Genomic DNA, 15687 nt, shown 5'->3' with positions numbered 1-15687 from the left:
CATGGCTAATTTATTGTCCCTCTCAATCCCATTCCCCAAGTTACTCCCCATAATGTTCTGCTTCATCTCTATTCCAAGGCTGTGTTGTCTGATCCTCAGGGGTGCAGTGATGCCGGAGCTCACCGGAACACCATTCCAGCACCTCTGTAAAAAAAAGTCAAAATAAACAAGCGGGGAATTTAACAGCGGCCGCATATTAAATAGAGGGAATTTTACAGAAGCGAGGGTTGGGGAGATGGGGTGGTGGCTGGTGGGGAAAATACCACTAATAACATTAGGATATTTGATTGTTTTTGGTGAAATCCTGGAGCTGTGACTGTTTTGTGAAATTCCTCCTCGCTCGACCCGTTGTCCCAGCATTCCCTGCTGTAGCCTCCCGCCATTTCACAGAGCCTCAGTCTCTCCCCAGCACTCGTTGTTTGAGCATTGTTCGCTGGGAAAATAAAAATCTTAGATCTTTTGAAAAGTGGCATGTCACTTGCCGAAGTGAGCCGTAAGGTGGGTAAGAACAAATCGAGCATTCGCACAATAAAGCAGAAAGAAGCTGAAATTCGTGGAAGTGTTAGTGCTACCCCTACAATGGCAAAAATGGTCTCTCTGGTTCGTGATAAAGTGCTTGCAAAGACTGAGAAAGCACTAAGTGTGTGGCTAGAGGGCATGTCACAGAAGCATATCCCTGTTGATGGCAAAATTTTGTGTGAAAAAGCACTTAGCCTCTATGAGCTCTACTGTGAGGGGGTTGAGGAGAGCGAGAGGAAGGAGCTTAGGGCTAGTAAGGGATGGCTGGCTAGCAATGTAAAGCACTACAGCCTCAAGAAATTAAAGATCATGGGAGAATCGACATGGCAGATGTACCAAGTATCCGATTACGGAGCCGATCGAAGTACACGCTTGAAGTCTCTCAGAAAAAAATTGTTGATCACAAACTATCAAAAGCTCACACTGCTGTTCTAGGTGTTGAAAATATAGCTAGTGAAGATGCTCTTGGAAAATTTTGACACCGTGAATGCTTCGCATCTAAAGGCAACGTTCAATTTTTCATTCTGCACATTATTTAGCTCAGAATGACAGACCATACTCTGATCACTTTGGCTTATTGGAACTTCAAAAAAAACGGTATCGACATTGGAATTGGACTGCATTCCCGCACTAGTGCTACCGAGATAATTAATCACATAGCCATCAATATGAAAAAGAAAATTTGCCAGCCTATCAAGCAGATAAGCAAATTTTATGTTCTCATTGATGAATCAACAGGCCTGAGCATTAAGACCGCCCTAATAGTTTATCTGAAATGTGAAAGTGATAAGGAGGGTGATTCCCATTTTATGTTTTTAGATCTAATTGAATTGCCTGATCAGAAACCTGCAACTATTGCTAAGCATCTATTGAACTGTCTCAATAACCATTGGCACAATGACAATAAAGTTAAACCTAATCTAATCTTGATGAAGGGTCTCTGCCCAAAACTTTCCTTTCTATAGATGCTGACTGACTTGCTGAGTTCCTCCAGCATTTTGTGTGTATTGCCAATGAAGAAAGAAGCTGGGAGTGATAAGCCGAAGGAGTCGAGGGCTAAAGAAGGCAGAATCTATCTGGAGAGGACAGAGGACCCGGTGGGAGAGGGAGTGTCACTCATCTAGGAATGGGCGGGGCCAGAATCCAGGGCAGTGGGCGGGGCCAGATGCTGGGATTGGGCGGGACATGGACCGGTAGAGAATGGCAATGGGCGGGATCGGATGAAGGGGCGTGGCCATGAATCCGCACGCGGCGCTTGCCGTTCAAACGTGGCCATGACGCAATGACGGCACGGACCGCAGGTTTCGGATTTCAGCGTCCGCTCCAAGCATCGCGAATTTACGCACTTTGTGTCCTGACGTCACGTCAGCCCGTCCGGCTTCCGTATTTGGGTCACGTGTGTGGTCAGAGCAACGGTGAGATACCGTATTGAGGCCTTTCTGCCGCGGCGTGTCCAGGTAACACGGTTCGGGCCTTCGTCCCTGACATGGGAAGCTTTTTTTTAAGTTACAGAGCGCTGTCCGGTACGGGCTGCCGGACATAGTCTTAGCCCCGCCCCGGCTGGTGGTGGAGGAGGAGGGGCAGAGGGGGGCGGAACGTTTGGGACCGGGTAGGGACGAACTGTTGCAGTTCAATGTTATCCTTCAGCTCCGACGGTGACGACGGAGGTAAAGAAACATAAATACACTTTGTCAGAAACTCAGTTGCTGGGGCAGATGGTAAACACAGATTCTGTAGATGCTCGTAATCTTCAGCAGCATAGAAACTGCCGGCGGAACTCAACAAGTCAGGGTTAGGCAGCATCTGTCGATGGGAGTAAACAGTCGACGTTTCCAGGCTTGACCCAACTTCAGGACAGGGGAAACAATGGGACAGAAGCCAGAATAAGAAGGAAAGAAGTACAAGCTGATGACAAATGAAAGGGGAGGTTGGGGGGGATGATAGGTGGAAGACGTAAAGAGCTAAAGAAAAAAAAATCTAATAGACAGTATTGGACCTTGGTAAAACGGCGAGGAGGAGAACCAGAGATGGGTGATAGGCAGGCTGGAGGAGGAGTGAGAGGGTAACCAGAATGGGGAAAGAGACAGTAATTACCGGAAGTTATAGATACTCGGCATCTCCTGTGTGGGCAACTCCTACGAGGAAAGAAACAATTACAGTATTATCTCGTTAACCTCCCCTCATCAGGATCCACCTGTTGAAGTGTGTTCGCTGTTGTTGTGAGTACATACATGATCAAAGTTTGTCTTATAGCAGTTATTGGCTATTAACAATATTCCTTTCGGTTTCAGTTACTGGTTTAGGGTATGAACGGAGATTTCTTTCTTTGTGTTTGAGCGACTATGTTTCATTTTAGTCCAGGAATAGCGATTCAAGGGAGTTTCCTAATTGAGTACAATATTGTTCCTGGAATTCAAGTTAACTTAAGATGAAATAAACTGGCATTGTAACGTAACATTGGCAGTTTAACATTGCTTCAACCTGCAATATTTTGCCCCCTTCAGGTAGGTAATCAGAAAGGAAGAGGAATGTTTAGGAGTTCATTTCCGTTACTGACTGTTTTGTGTGGTTTATGTTGTAAAACATCTAAAGTATGAGGTTAGTTTACTGAGCCGCCTGTTCAGTTGTTTCAGTTTTGAGTTTCACTTTAAGTTTGCCAGCCTGTGTATTTGCCTTGCAAACTGAAATAGGAGATATCTTTATTGCGTTTTATTATTTTCTTTGATATCCTCCACAGAAACAGAGCCTCCTGCCCAGTGAAATCAAATCCCCATTTACATTAACCCCGTTTTATTGTCTGCTAATTCCATGACTTCTTTCTCAGTACCATGGTTGTGCTCTTTCTCAGCACAATGGACAATGTCTCCCATCCACTACATAATGTACTGGTTGGGCACAGGAGTACATTCAGCCCGCGACTCATTCCACTGAGATGCAACACAGAGCGTCATAGGAAATCATTCCTGCCTGTGGCCATCAAACTTTACAACTCCTCCCTTGGAGGGTCAGACACCCTGAGCCAACAGGCTGGTCCTGGACTTACTTCCTGGCATAATTTACATATTACTATATAACTATTTATGGTTTTATTACTATTTATTTATGGTGCAACTGTAACGAAAACCAATTTCTCCTTTAATCAATAAAGTATGACTATGACTACTATGCCCGACACCTTGATTCTACCACCCACCTATGCACCTGGACAATTTGCAGTGACCCGTTAGCCTTGTAATTCACTTGTCTTTAGGATGCAGAAGCTATATACAGAGAAACAGACTCTTTACCCCAACGTATCTATATCAACCAAGTTGCCTTGCTGAGTTAGTCCGATTTGTCTGCATTTGGCCTCTATCCATATAAACTTCTATTAATGTAACTGTAATACCCCCTTAAATGTCATATTTGTACGCACCTCCATCACTTCTCTGACAGCTCATTCCACATACTCATCATCCTCTTGTGGAAAATAAAGTTGCCCCTCGAGTCCCTTTTTAAATCTTTCACCTCTGACCTTAAATCTTTCACCTCTGACCTCTACTTTTGAACTCTCCTACCCTGAAACAAGACTTTGGCTCTTCACCTTATCTGTGCCCCACATGGTTTTATAAACTACCATACGGTCACCCCTCAGTGTCACGCATCAGGGAAACAAGTCCAAGTGAATCTAACCTCTCCTCATGATCCAAGTCCTCCAGACCTGGTTACAGTACGCTCATATAATTTGCATCTTCTCCAATTTAATAACATCCTCTTTAGCAGGGGAGCCAGATCTGCTCTAAATGTGTGCTTATCAAAGTCTTGTACATCTGTAATGTGACATCCCAGCTCCTTTACTCACTGCCCTGACTGATGAAGGTAAGTATTCATCTGTCTTTTTAAAAAAATTATAGGTACTTAGCAACTCAGCATCTCCGGGGGGGGGGGGGGGGGCGTGTGGAGAGAGACTGTGGAATCACTAGCTTCCAAGTGAAGGATTTTTACATATGCATCCTTATTTACAGGCACCTTATTTGGAAATTGTGACTGCTGTTCTATACACTCAGGCATGGGACCACAAGGCTTGTATCTATGTCAAGTCCTGTATAAGTATTGTACATTTGAATGAGAATAAATAAAAAAGACATTTTAGCTGAAAAAATCTTGGAGGTATTGGGGGTAATGATCTTTCAAGAATCACTAGATTCTGGAATGGTTCCAGAAGACTGAAAAATTGCACATGTTTCTCCACTCTTCCAGAAGGCAAGGAGGCAGAAGAAAGGAAACTATAGGCCAGTTGGTCTGACCTCAGTGGTTAGGAAGATGTTGGAATCTATTGTTAAGGATGTGGTTTTGGGGTACTTTGCATTGGTGATGTGTACTTGGATTTTCAGAAGACTTTTGACAAGGTGCTACACATGAGGCTGCTTAACAAGCTACGAGCCCATGGCATTACAGGAAAGATCCTAGCATGGATAAGGCAGTGGCTGACTGGCAGGAGGCAAAGAGTGGGAATAAAGGGAGCCTTTTCTGGCTGGCAGCCAGTGACTGGTGGTGTTCGACAAGGATCTGTGTTGGGACAGATTCATGTTGCGTTATATGACGAAATTGATGGCTTTGTTGCAGAGTTTGCAGGTGATATGTAGATAGGTGGAGGGGCAGGCAGTTTTGAGGAAGTAGATAAGCTACAGAAGGACTTAGATTGGGAGAATGGACAAAGAAACAGCAGATGGAATACAGTGTCAGGAAGTGTATGGTCGTGCACTTGGGTAGAACAAATGAAAGGGTTGACTGTTTTCTAAATGGAGAGAAAATGCAAAAAAACTGAGGTGCAAAGGAACTCACTGAGGTGCAGAGGGTTTCCATAAGGGTTATTTTACAGGCTGAGTCTGTGGTGAGGAGGCAAATGCGATGTTAGCATTCATTTCAAGAGGACTAGAATATAAAAGCAAAGATGTAATGGTGAAACTTTATAAAGCACTGGTGAGGCCTCACTTGGAGTACTAGGAGCAGGTTTGGGCCCCTTATCTTAGAAAGGATTGCTGAAACAGGAGAGGGTTCAAAAGAGGTTCATAAAAATGATTACAGGATTGAATGGCTTGTCATATGAAGAGTGTTTGATGGTGCTGGGCCTGTATTCACAGGAATTCAGAGTAATGAGGGGTGTCCTCATCGAAACCTATCGAATGGTGAAAGGCCTTGACAGAGTGGATGTGGTGAGGATGTTTCTTATGGTGGACCAGAAGACGCAACCTCAGAATAGAGAGGTGTCCTTTTAGACAGAGATGAGGAATTTCTTTTGCCAGAGAGTGGTGAATTTGTGGAATTCTTTGCCACAGGCAGATGTGGAGGCCAAGTCTTTATGCATATTTAAGGCAGAGGTTGATAGATTCTTGATGGTCAGGGTATGAAGGGATATAGGGTTAAGGCAGGAGATTGGGGCTGAGAGGAAGATTGGATCAGCCATGATGAAATGGCAGAGCAGACTCGATGGGCCAAATGGCCTAATTCTCTCCTGTATCTTGTGGTCGTGTATTAATGGTACTGAGAAGTGTGGTGTTAGTACAAGAAAGTACTGAGATAAAAGATCAGGCATCTTGAAAAGCCAGAACAGATATGAAGTCATCTGCAGTTTTGGTTCCTTTTATATTATCAACTTGCACCAGTCATGCTGCACTCCCTTTACATCAGCGGCGCAGCAATGGAAACTGTGAGCAGTTTCAAACTTAGTGCAGATCACACAGAACCCCTCATGGTCCCAGAACACATTCCACACTGTCAAGGAACCTTACCAATGCCTCTACTTTCTGAGGAGGCTAAAGAGAGCTGGACTTCGCTCATTCATACATCACTCTACAGATGCATAGTAGAGAGCATCTTGTCCTGTATGGAATCTACAGTGTGGCATACAGGAAGGCTCTACAACAGTCAAAACTGCCCAATTCATCATTGGTACCAGCCTACCCACCATCAGTGACATGGATACAGAAGGATGCTGGGAAAGGGCCAGTCACATCATAAAGGAACCCACCCACTCTGTTCATGGACTGTCTGTCCCACTCCCATCAGAGAGGAGGCTACGCAGCATCCACACCAGGACCACCAGACTCAAAAACAGTTAACTTTTTCCAAGTGGTAAGGCGGATCAACACCTCCACCCATTAACTTCACCTCTACTTTATTATTTTCTGTCAGTCACCTATATACAGCTCAGTGTCATGGGCATACAATCAAACTCTGTACATACACTCTTGTGTATTTATATTGTGTGTTTTTAGTATTGTTATTGTGTTCTTTCACTTTGGTGCTTGTGTTTCATCAGAGCCATTTTGTTCTCCTTATACTTGTGCACAGGAAATGACATTAAACATTCTTGAATCTTTGAGTAGAGGCTACATGGGTGAGGTTGTTTTCTCCAGAGTTGAGAGTTTGGTGATTTTATTGATATGTAAGCTATTAAGAAAGAAACATTTCCACTAGTTGTCTTTCTTTTCTGAATCTAATTAACTTTACAATAAGTATTAGCAATAATACCCAAGATGGAAACTACCATGAGTGTGGAAATTTTCTAGAACATGTGATGCTGGGAGTTGGATCATGCAGTGAACATTTGGAAAACCCCAGCTATATAGTAATTTTGTAAATTGATCTTTTTCTCCTTTGTCACTAAACTTATTAACCGTAACCATAAACACTGGCTTGTGGTTAAGCAGTACCCGAGTTTTTAAAATTTCTTCTTTCACTTTTCATATTCCTCTTTTCTACATTTTCACCCCTCCTTCTCTGTGTGATCTCTGCATTCCTCCAGTTGTGGCCTTCTGCTCATCCCAGAATGTAATCTTCCCCTCCACTGGCAGCTCTGGGCATCCATACCGGACTTTGAGGCCAGTGGTCCTGGGTTTAGATCCAGCTGGCTCCTTGCACTCCTTCCATCCATGCTGACTGGAGTGTTGAGCTCGCAACTCAGCCTCGTAAAAAAAAAGACAAAAATGCTAAAGAACGGCAAGGTTGCTGCCTGGTGTGCCACGAGCCACGGAAAGGAACAAACAACACTGGCAGCTCTGCCAGGCAGCCAAAGCTCTAAAGCTGAGGAATATTTTCCCCTGTACCTCTCCTTATCTAAAATATTTCTTAACATTTATATCTAACAGATGGAGACAGTAAGGCAAGTGACCAAATGCATGAACTAAACTTTTGTGTCTTTGGTCCATGCTTTTATGTTTGCAACTAGTTTAGTTGCTGGCTTTGAAAGACTTTTTGTGATGTCAGTAGCATTTAGATTAAAAATGGCATATTGAGAGACAACAGTGATTGTAGTTGTTTCTGAGGGGTTTTATTTGTGTGTTCTGTGGTGTATAGTTGCTCACAATATGGCTGCTGCATGTTTCTCAGGTGTCTTTTAAGAATACTTGATCTGCTCCATAGTATGGTGTTGACATGGTAACTGATAAACTGGAACCCAGAATCTGTCAATCTAATTTTAATTTAATGTTAACCAGTCATAACATGGGTTTTCAATGCATTTAATGAGTAAAGTGAAAAGGGAAAGGAAATGTATTCATCATTGCTACTTGGAATAGCCAGTGATCTGTGTATAACTTTTTGGACAACCAAAGTGAACAAAAACACAATGTTGAAATCCTCAGCATAAATTTTATAAGCCCAGAGATATCTGTTTTGAAATGTGTAGCATTTTGTATTGATGAGGGTAATTGAACATTGTCACTTTAGCCAGCTAATTTGCTGTACTTTCACATTAGGTTTTCAGAGTGGAAACATGGAATGCTTATCTAGTGATAGAAACATTGAAAATAGGTGCAGGAGTAGGCCATTCGGCCCTTCGAGCCTGCACCGCCATTCAGTACTATCATGGCTGATCATCCAACTCAGAACCCTGTACCTGCCTTCTCTCCATACCCCCTGATCCCTTTAGCCACAAGGGCCATAACTGCCTCTTAAATATAGTCAATGAACTGGCCTCAACTGTTTCCTGTGGCAGAGAATTCCACAGATTCACCACTCTCTGTGTGAAGAAGTTTTTCCTCACCTCGGTCCTAAAAGGCTTCCCCTTTATCCTCAAACTGTGACCCCTCGTTCTGGACTTCTCCAACATCGGGAATAATCTTCCTACATCTAGACTGTCCAATTTGATAGAGATTTGATAGAGGTATACAAAAGATGTGTCTCTACCAAAGGAGGTGTAAGGCACTCCTTCAGATATAAGACCTTTGTGTAGATAAGCATTGTAACTTGTTGCATCCCAGAATAAATTAATTCAGTAACTTTTTTCATCTGTTTAGATGCTATATATGCAGGGATGTTGGATCATCTCCTTTCTTAAAAAAACTAGTATATCATCAGACAGTGTTTTCACCTTAATGGTTTTCTCTATCGTTCTTAATGTATGACAACTGCAGATTGCACAATTGTAGTTAGATTGGTATTTAGGTGTTCATCTATAATTGTTTGTAACTAGTTTAATTTCACCGGCTGGTGGCGTAGTGGCATCAGCACCGGACTTCGGAGTGAAGCCTCCCGAGTTCAAATCCAGCCAGCCCCCTTGAATGCTTTCCATCCGTGCTGGATTGAGTGTCGAGCTAGCAGCTCGGACTTGTAAAAGTAAAGCCTGCTAAAAAAAAACATCATCATGACGGCATCCGATAACTCCAAGTGGAGTCAAAGGCTTTCTTCTTCTAGTTTAATTGCTGGATTTGTGAAAGAATTTTTGTGATGTCAGTTGTATTTAGAGTAAAATAGGATTAAAATTGGTAGATTATTCTACCCTTTGGCCTCTTTTCTCCGATATTTATTTTGGGGCTTTTATTAGTAAGTATTGGTTATCAAATTGCATTATATTTTTCTGTAAGTTTGTGTTTCATCCAGAAGCATGACGACTGACGGCCCTCCAGAGAACGTGGTCCAGGACCAAGTTAGATCACTGCTGGAGAATGAAAAGATCAAACTCTGGGAGCCTCCGTACACAACTGAAAATAAAGATGCTGCACCAGAGCTGAAAGTATGGCGCAAGATAACTCAATAGCATTTTGAGGCAATTGTCTTTTTTTTTTAAATGTTTCCAGGGCTGGGCTTAACTGCCAGCATTGATTATGTATCCCCAATTGCACTTGAAAGTGGTTGCGATTCCACTTCAGAAATTGTTTAATCCGTCTGGTAAAGGTATTTCCAAAGTATTGTTAAGTAGGGAAATGAGACATGACGTGATGTGATGTGACAAAGGTGTACAAGATAATAAGGGGCATGGATTGGGTGGATGGCCAGAGACTGTTTCCAGGGCGGAAATGGCTAATACAATGGGGTATAATTTAAGGTGATTGGAGGAAAGTAAAGCAGGGTGTCAGAGGTAATTTTATTCATATATTTATTTATTTTTACCATGAGTGGTGGATATGGAAATTGCCCTGCCAGGGATGGTGGTGGTGGAGGCAGATACATTAGGGCCATTTGAGAAACTCTTAGATAGGTACATAGATGATAGAAGAATGGAAGGTTATGTCAGAGGCAAAGGGTTAAATTGATCTTGGAGTAGATGAAAATGTCAGCATAACATTGTGGGCTGAAGACTGTGTTTGTAGAATTCTAGGTTCGTGATAATATAGGATTTAGACTGACCAATAATGCTGGAAAAGGAATATATTTCCAAATCATGGTGGTACATGCCTTCAAAGGGAACCAACAGGTAGTGGTGTTCATATGACTGCTGTCCTCTTTGACTGTGATGGTCAGAGGTTTGAGAGGTGCTGTTGGGGTAGCCAAGGTGAGTAACTGCAGTACACCTGTAGCCATGTGCTGGTGTTGAAGGGAATGCTTAGGGTGGTGTGAGAGGTTCTTGATTATCAGTGTCAAAGGTTACAGGGAGAAGGCAGGAGAATGGGGTTGAGGGGTGTAGTAAATCAGCCATGATCAGACTCAATGAGCCAACTGGCCTAATTCTGCTCCTTTGTCCTAAATTAAGTATTTATTCCTGGGTAGTGTTGAACTTTCCTCCTTGCAAGTCTGTTGAATACATAAGGTAGATGAACTTGCAGCTGAGTTGCAGATTGGCAGATATGATGTTGTAGGCATCACTGAAACATGGCTGAAAGATTATAGCTATGTACTTTATGTCCAAGGATATACATTGTATCAAAAGATGGCAGCATTGCTCTGTTGGTAAAAAAAAATGAAATGAAATCATTAGAAGGAGGTGACATAGGGTCAGAAGGTGTTGAATCATTGTGGATACAGCTAAGGAACTACAAGAGTAAAAAGACCCTGGAGGGAATTGTATACAGACTCCCAAACAGCATTAAGGATGTGGCCTACAAATTACAATGGGAAATAGAAAATGCATGCCTAAAAGGCAATGTTACAATAGTCATGAGGACTTCAGTGTGCAGATAGGCTGAGAAAATCAGGTTGGTGCTGGATTTCAGGAGGGGGGGTTTCTAGAGTGCCTACGAGATGGCTTTTTAGAACAGTTTGTGGTTGAGCCCCACTAGGGGATCAGCTATTCTGAATTTGGTGTTGCGTAATGAACCAGAATTGATTAGAGAGTTTAAGGGAAAAGAACCCTAAGGGGAAAGAATCAGAATCAAATTTATTCTCACCGGTGTCTCGTGAAATTTGTTAACTTGGCAGCAATAGTTTAATGCAATACATAGTATAGAAGAAAAAATAAGATAATAATAAGTAAAGTGGTCATAATATGATCAAATTCACCCTAGAATTTGAGAAGGAGAAGCTAAGGTCAGATGTGTCAGTATTACAGTGGAGTAAATGAAATTACAGGAGGTGTGAGAGGAGCTGGCCAGAATTGATCGGAAAAGAACACTGGCAGGGATGACAGCAGAGCAGCAATGGCTTTAATTTCTGGAGGCAATTTGGAAGGTACTGCATATCCAAGAGAGGGAGAAGTATTCTGAAGGAAAGATGACACAACCGCGGCTAACAAGAGAAGTCAAAGGCACCATAAAAGCCAAAAAGAGCGTATAATAGAACAAAAATTAGGGAAGTTTGGCCAAGTGGATTCAGAATTGGCTTGCCTGCAGAAAGCAGAGGGTCGTGGTGGAGGGAGTAGATTCAGATTGGAGGGTTGTGACTAGTGGCGTCCCACAAGGATCGGTTCTGGAACCTCTGCTTTTCATGATTTTTTTTATTAACGATCTGGATGTGGGGGTAAAAGGGTGGGTTGGTAAGTTTGCAGACGGCACAAAGGTTGGTGGTGTTGTGGATAGTGTAGAGGATTGTCGAAGATTGCAGAAGTGGGCTGAGAAGTGGCAGATGGAGTTCAACCTGGAGAAGTGTGAGGTGGTACACTTTGGAAGGACAAGCTCCAAGGCAGAGTACAAAGTAAATGGCAGAATACTTGGTAGTGTGGAGGAGCAGAGGGATCTAGGGGTTCATGTCCACAGATCCCTGAAAGTTGCCTCACAGGTAGATAGGGTAATTAAGAAAGCTTATGGGGTGTTAGCTTTCATAAGTCGAGGGATAGAGTTTAAGAGTCGCAATGTAATGATGCAGCTCTATAAAACTCTGGTTCAGTCACACTTGGAGTACTGTGTCCAGTTCTGGTGGCCTCACTATAGGAAGGGTGTGGAAGCATTGGAAAGGGTACAGAGGAGATTTACCAGGATGCTGCCTGGTTTAGAGAGTATGCATTATGATCAGAGATGAAGAGAGCTAGGGCTTTACTCTTTGGAGAGGAGGAGGATGAGAGGAGACATGATAGAGGTATACAAGATATTAAGAGGAATAGATAGAGTGGACAGCTAGCGCCTCTTCCCCAGGGCACCACTGCTCGGTACAAGAGGACATGGCTTTAAGATAAGGGTTGGGAAGTTCAAGGGGGATATTAGAGGAAGGTTTTTTTACTCGGAGAGTGGTTGGTGCGTGGAATGCACTGCCTGAGTCAGTGGTGGAGGCAGATACGCTAGTGAAATTTAAGAGACTACTAGACAGGTATATGGAGGAATCTAAGGTGGGGGGGTTTATGGGTAGGGTTTAAGGGTCGGCGCAACATTGTGGGCCAAAGGGCCTGTACTGTGCTGTACTATTCTATGTTCTAAAAATTAGTGGCATTTTAGAGGATTGGGAAGCTTTTAAAAACCAATAGAAGGCAACTGAAAAAGTCATTAAGAAAGTAGGCTACCAATAGTATTGAAGAGGATACCAGAAGTTTCTTCAGATAGTGTAAAAGAAAGGCGAGAGTGGATATCGGGTCGCTGGAAAACTATGCTGCAGAGGTTGTAATGGGGGAACAATGAAATAGTGGACAAACTGAATAAGTATTAGTCTTCACTGTGGAGACACTAATAGTGTGCTGGAAGTCCAGGTGTTGGGGCATGAAGTGTGCTAGTTAGAGAAAAGGTTGTTGGGAAACTAACAGCTCTTAAAGTTAGATAAGTCACCTGGACCAGATGGTGTACACCTAGAGTTCTGAACAAGGTGGGTGAAGAGATTGTGGAGGCATTAGTAATTATCTTTCAAGAATCACTAGTTTCTGGAATGGTTTTAGAAGACTGGAAAATTGTAAATGTCACTCCAGTCTTCAAGAAAGAAGAGAGGCAGAAGAAAGCAAACAATAGGCTAGTTAGTCTGACCTCGGTGGTTGGGAAGATGTTGGAGTCTATTATTAAGGATGAGGTCTCAGGGGACTTGAAGGCTCGTAATAAAATGGGCTGTAGTCAGCATGGTTTCCTCAAGGGAAAATTTTACTTTGCAAATCTGTTGGAATTCCTTGAAGAAATAACAAGCAGGATAGACAAAGAAGAATCAGTTGATGTTGTCTACGTGGATTTTCAGAAGGCCTTTGACAAGGTGCCCCACGTGAGGTTGCTTAGCAAGCTACGAGCCCATGGTATTACAGGAAAGATCCTAGCACAGGTAAAGCAGTGGGTGATCGGCAGAAGGCAAAGAGTGGGAATAAAGGGAGCTTTTTCCGGCTGGCTGACTGCCAGTAACCAGTGGCATTCCACAGGGGTCTGTATTGGGACTGTTTCTTTTTAAGTTGTATGTAAATGATATGGATGATGGAATTGATGGTTTTGTTGCAAAGTTTACATCTATCTGCTGGGCTGTTTGTAACATTTTTAAAAACAGTTTTAGTTATGGTGTATTTAAAATAGATGCTAATCTTTTTATTGCAGAGTGTAAATATAATTTAGATTACAATGCCTAAAATAATGCAAATATCTTTGAGAAAAACATTCAAATGAAAATTAGTTGATACTTAGGAGAATGGATAAAAGCTAGGTCACAGGTTACTTGAGTATTTCATCAGATAAAGGATGGGCAGGGTTGGTAGAAAAAAGAGCTTTTGTGCTGTGGTTGGAACAACTTTGTATATTTGTGATTAAATTTTGATGTGAACAATTACAGAGAATAAAAAGTACTTTAAAACTGATCTCTGCATTTTTCTTTTCCCAAATAAGGTTTTGGCTGAAAAATATGCTTTGCAGTTGTGCATCGACATTAGGAATGTGGAAAGTATCCTTGAAGGTTTGAGATGTAATGCACTGCAAGGCTTGAGTGCAAAAAAGACATTTGAAGACACTGGACTCGCAACAATACGTATTAATTACACTAGTAATGTAAGCAGCTCATAATTCTTCCCTAATTGAACAACATATTAATGAAATTTGACCTGCCAAATATTTTATTGTTTGCTGCGTACTAAATTCTAGGTCAAGAATGTTTGCCAAATTAGTGCCCTTTTATGAAATACTTAAATATATTTTGAAAATTGGCTGTTACACTCCTGTAATTAAATTGAATCTGTGGCAGTGAGATTATTAATATGGGCAAATTTCAAATAACATTCATCAGGCATACATAGGCTTTTTCCACTGAGGTTGGGTGAGACTAGAAGCAAAGGTTGTGCGTGAATGGGGAACATGGGAGGGGAACTACTTCAGAGGGTGGTAGAGTGGAATGAACTGCCATGGGCTCTATGGCTAAAAATAAACTATTCACTAGAGCTGAACAGTTTTAACATGGCTGCTGTTAATTTGCAAAATATTAAGAAATGTAACAAAACTATGGATGTCTAAGTTCATGGTGAACTGTTTTATTGTAAGATTTTTTCACTTTTTAAAAGGAGTTGACAATACACCTATTTGTGTAAGTATATTTGTATTAGTCGAGTATCTCACTCTTGGTTTACAAGAGTTGTGCTGTTGTGCTGAAATGCTGTAATTTTATTTGAGATAAGACTGAAGCCAGCATTTATTGGCTGTCCCCAATTGCCTTTGAAGAGGTGATAATAAATTGGTGTTAAACCATGCTGACTTTCTGATGAAGGTACTCATAGTGATAGAGGGTGGAGGATTCAAGGATTTAGACCCAGTGATGGTAAAGTTCAAAGTAAATTTATTATTAAAGTACATATATCACCATATACAACCCTGAGGATTCATTTTCTTGTGGGCAATCAGAGTAAATACAAGATTAACAATAGAATCAGTGAAAGACCACACCCGACAGGATGGACAAACAGTCAATGTGTAAAGACCATAAACTCTTAAGTACAAAAAGATAACAAATGAATAAGGATGATAGAACACCACAGCACAGGAACAGGCCATTTGGCTCACAGGGTTGTGCTGAACCAGCTAAAAAGCAAATCAAAACACTCAAACACTAGTCCCTCCTACCTACATAATGTCTATAATCCTGCATCTTCTTTCCATCCATGTGCGTATCCAAACGTCTCTTAAAAGCCTCTGTTGTATTTGTCTCTACCACCATACCAGGCAATGCATTCCAGGCATCTGCCATTTTGAGTTTTTAAAAAAAACAACTTGCCCTCTCACATCCTCCTTGAACCTATCCCTTCTCACCTTCAATGCATGCCCTCTAGTATTAGACATTTCAACCCTGGGAATCAGATACTCCTTATCTACTCTATGGCTCTCATAATTTTGTAACCCTCTATCAAATCTCCGCTCAGCCTCTGCTATTCCAGCTTCTCGTGATGGCTCATGCCCTCTAAACCAGGCAGCATCCCGGTAAACCTCTTCTGCACCCTTTCCAAAACCTAAACATCCTTCCTATAGTGGGACAACCAGAACTATATGTAATACTCCAGGTGAGGCCTAACCAGAGTGGATAAATAAATAAGGAATGAATATCATGAACATAAGATGAAGAGTTTTTGAAAGTAGGTTGTGGGAACAGTTGGGTAATTGCTCC

The 15687-nt window shown here is 42.0% G+C and overlaps 1 protein-coding gene across 7 annotated transcripts in view; it reads left to right on the top strand.

The window, feature by feature from the left end:
- Positions 1 to 1854: 1854 nt before the first annotated feature.
- The window catches only part of LOC134344525 (NEDD8 ultimate buster 1-like), a 55327-nt gene continuing 41494 nt past the window's right edge, over positions 1855 to 15687 (top strand). The window contains exons 1-3 of one of the 7 annotated variants that reach the window (XM_063044476.1): positions 1855 to 1976; positions 9366 to 9514; positions 13929 to 14087. In XM_063044476.1, coding sequence (XP_062900546.1) covers positions 9386 to 9514; positions 13929 to 14087 — 288 coding nt within the window. In that variant the 5' untranslated portion in view covers positions 1855 to 1976; positions 9366 to 9385. The other 6 variants (XM_063044478.1, XM_063044482.1, XM_063044475.1 and 3 more) reach the window with 6 other exon arrangements.

The sequence above is a fragment of the Mobula hypostoma genome, chromosome 3 (assembly GCF_963921235.1).
Source record: "Mobula hypostoma chromosome 3, sMobHyp1.1, whole genome shotgun sequence".
NCBI classification, from domain to species: Eukaryota; Metazoa; Chordata; class Chondrichthyes; order Myliobatiformes; family Myliobatidae; genus Mobula; species Mobula hypostoma.
The sequence above is the reverse complement of the archived record's forward strand: the minus strand, read 5'-3'. Positions and strand labels throughout refer to the sequence as shown.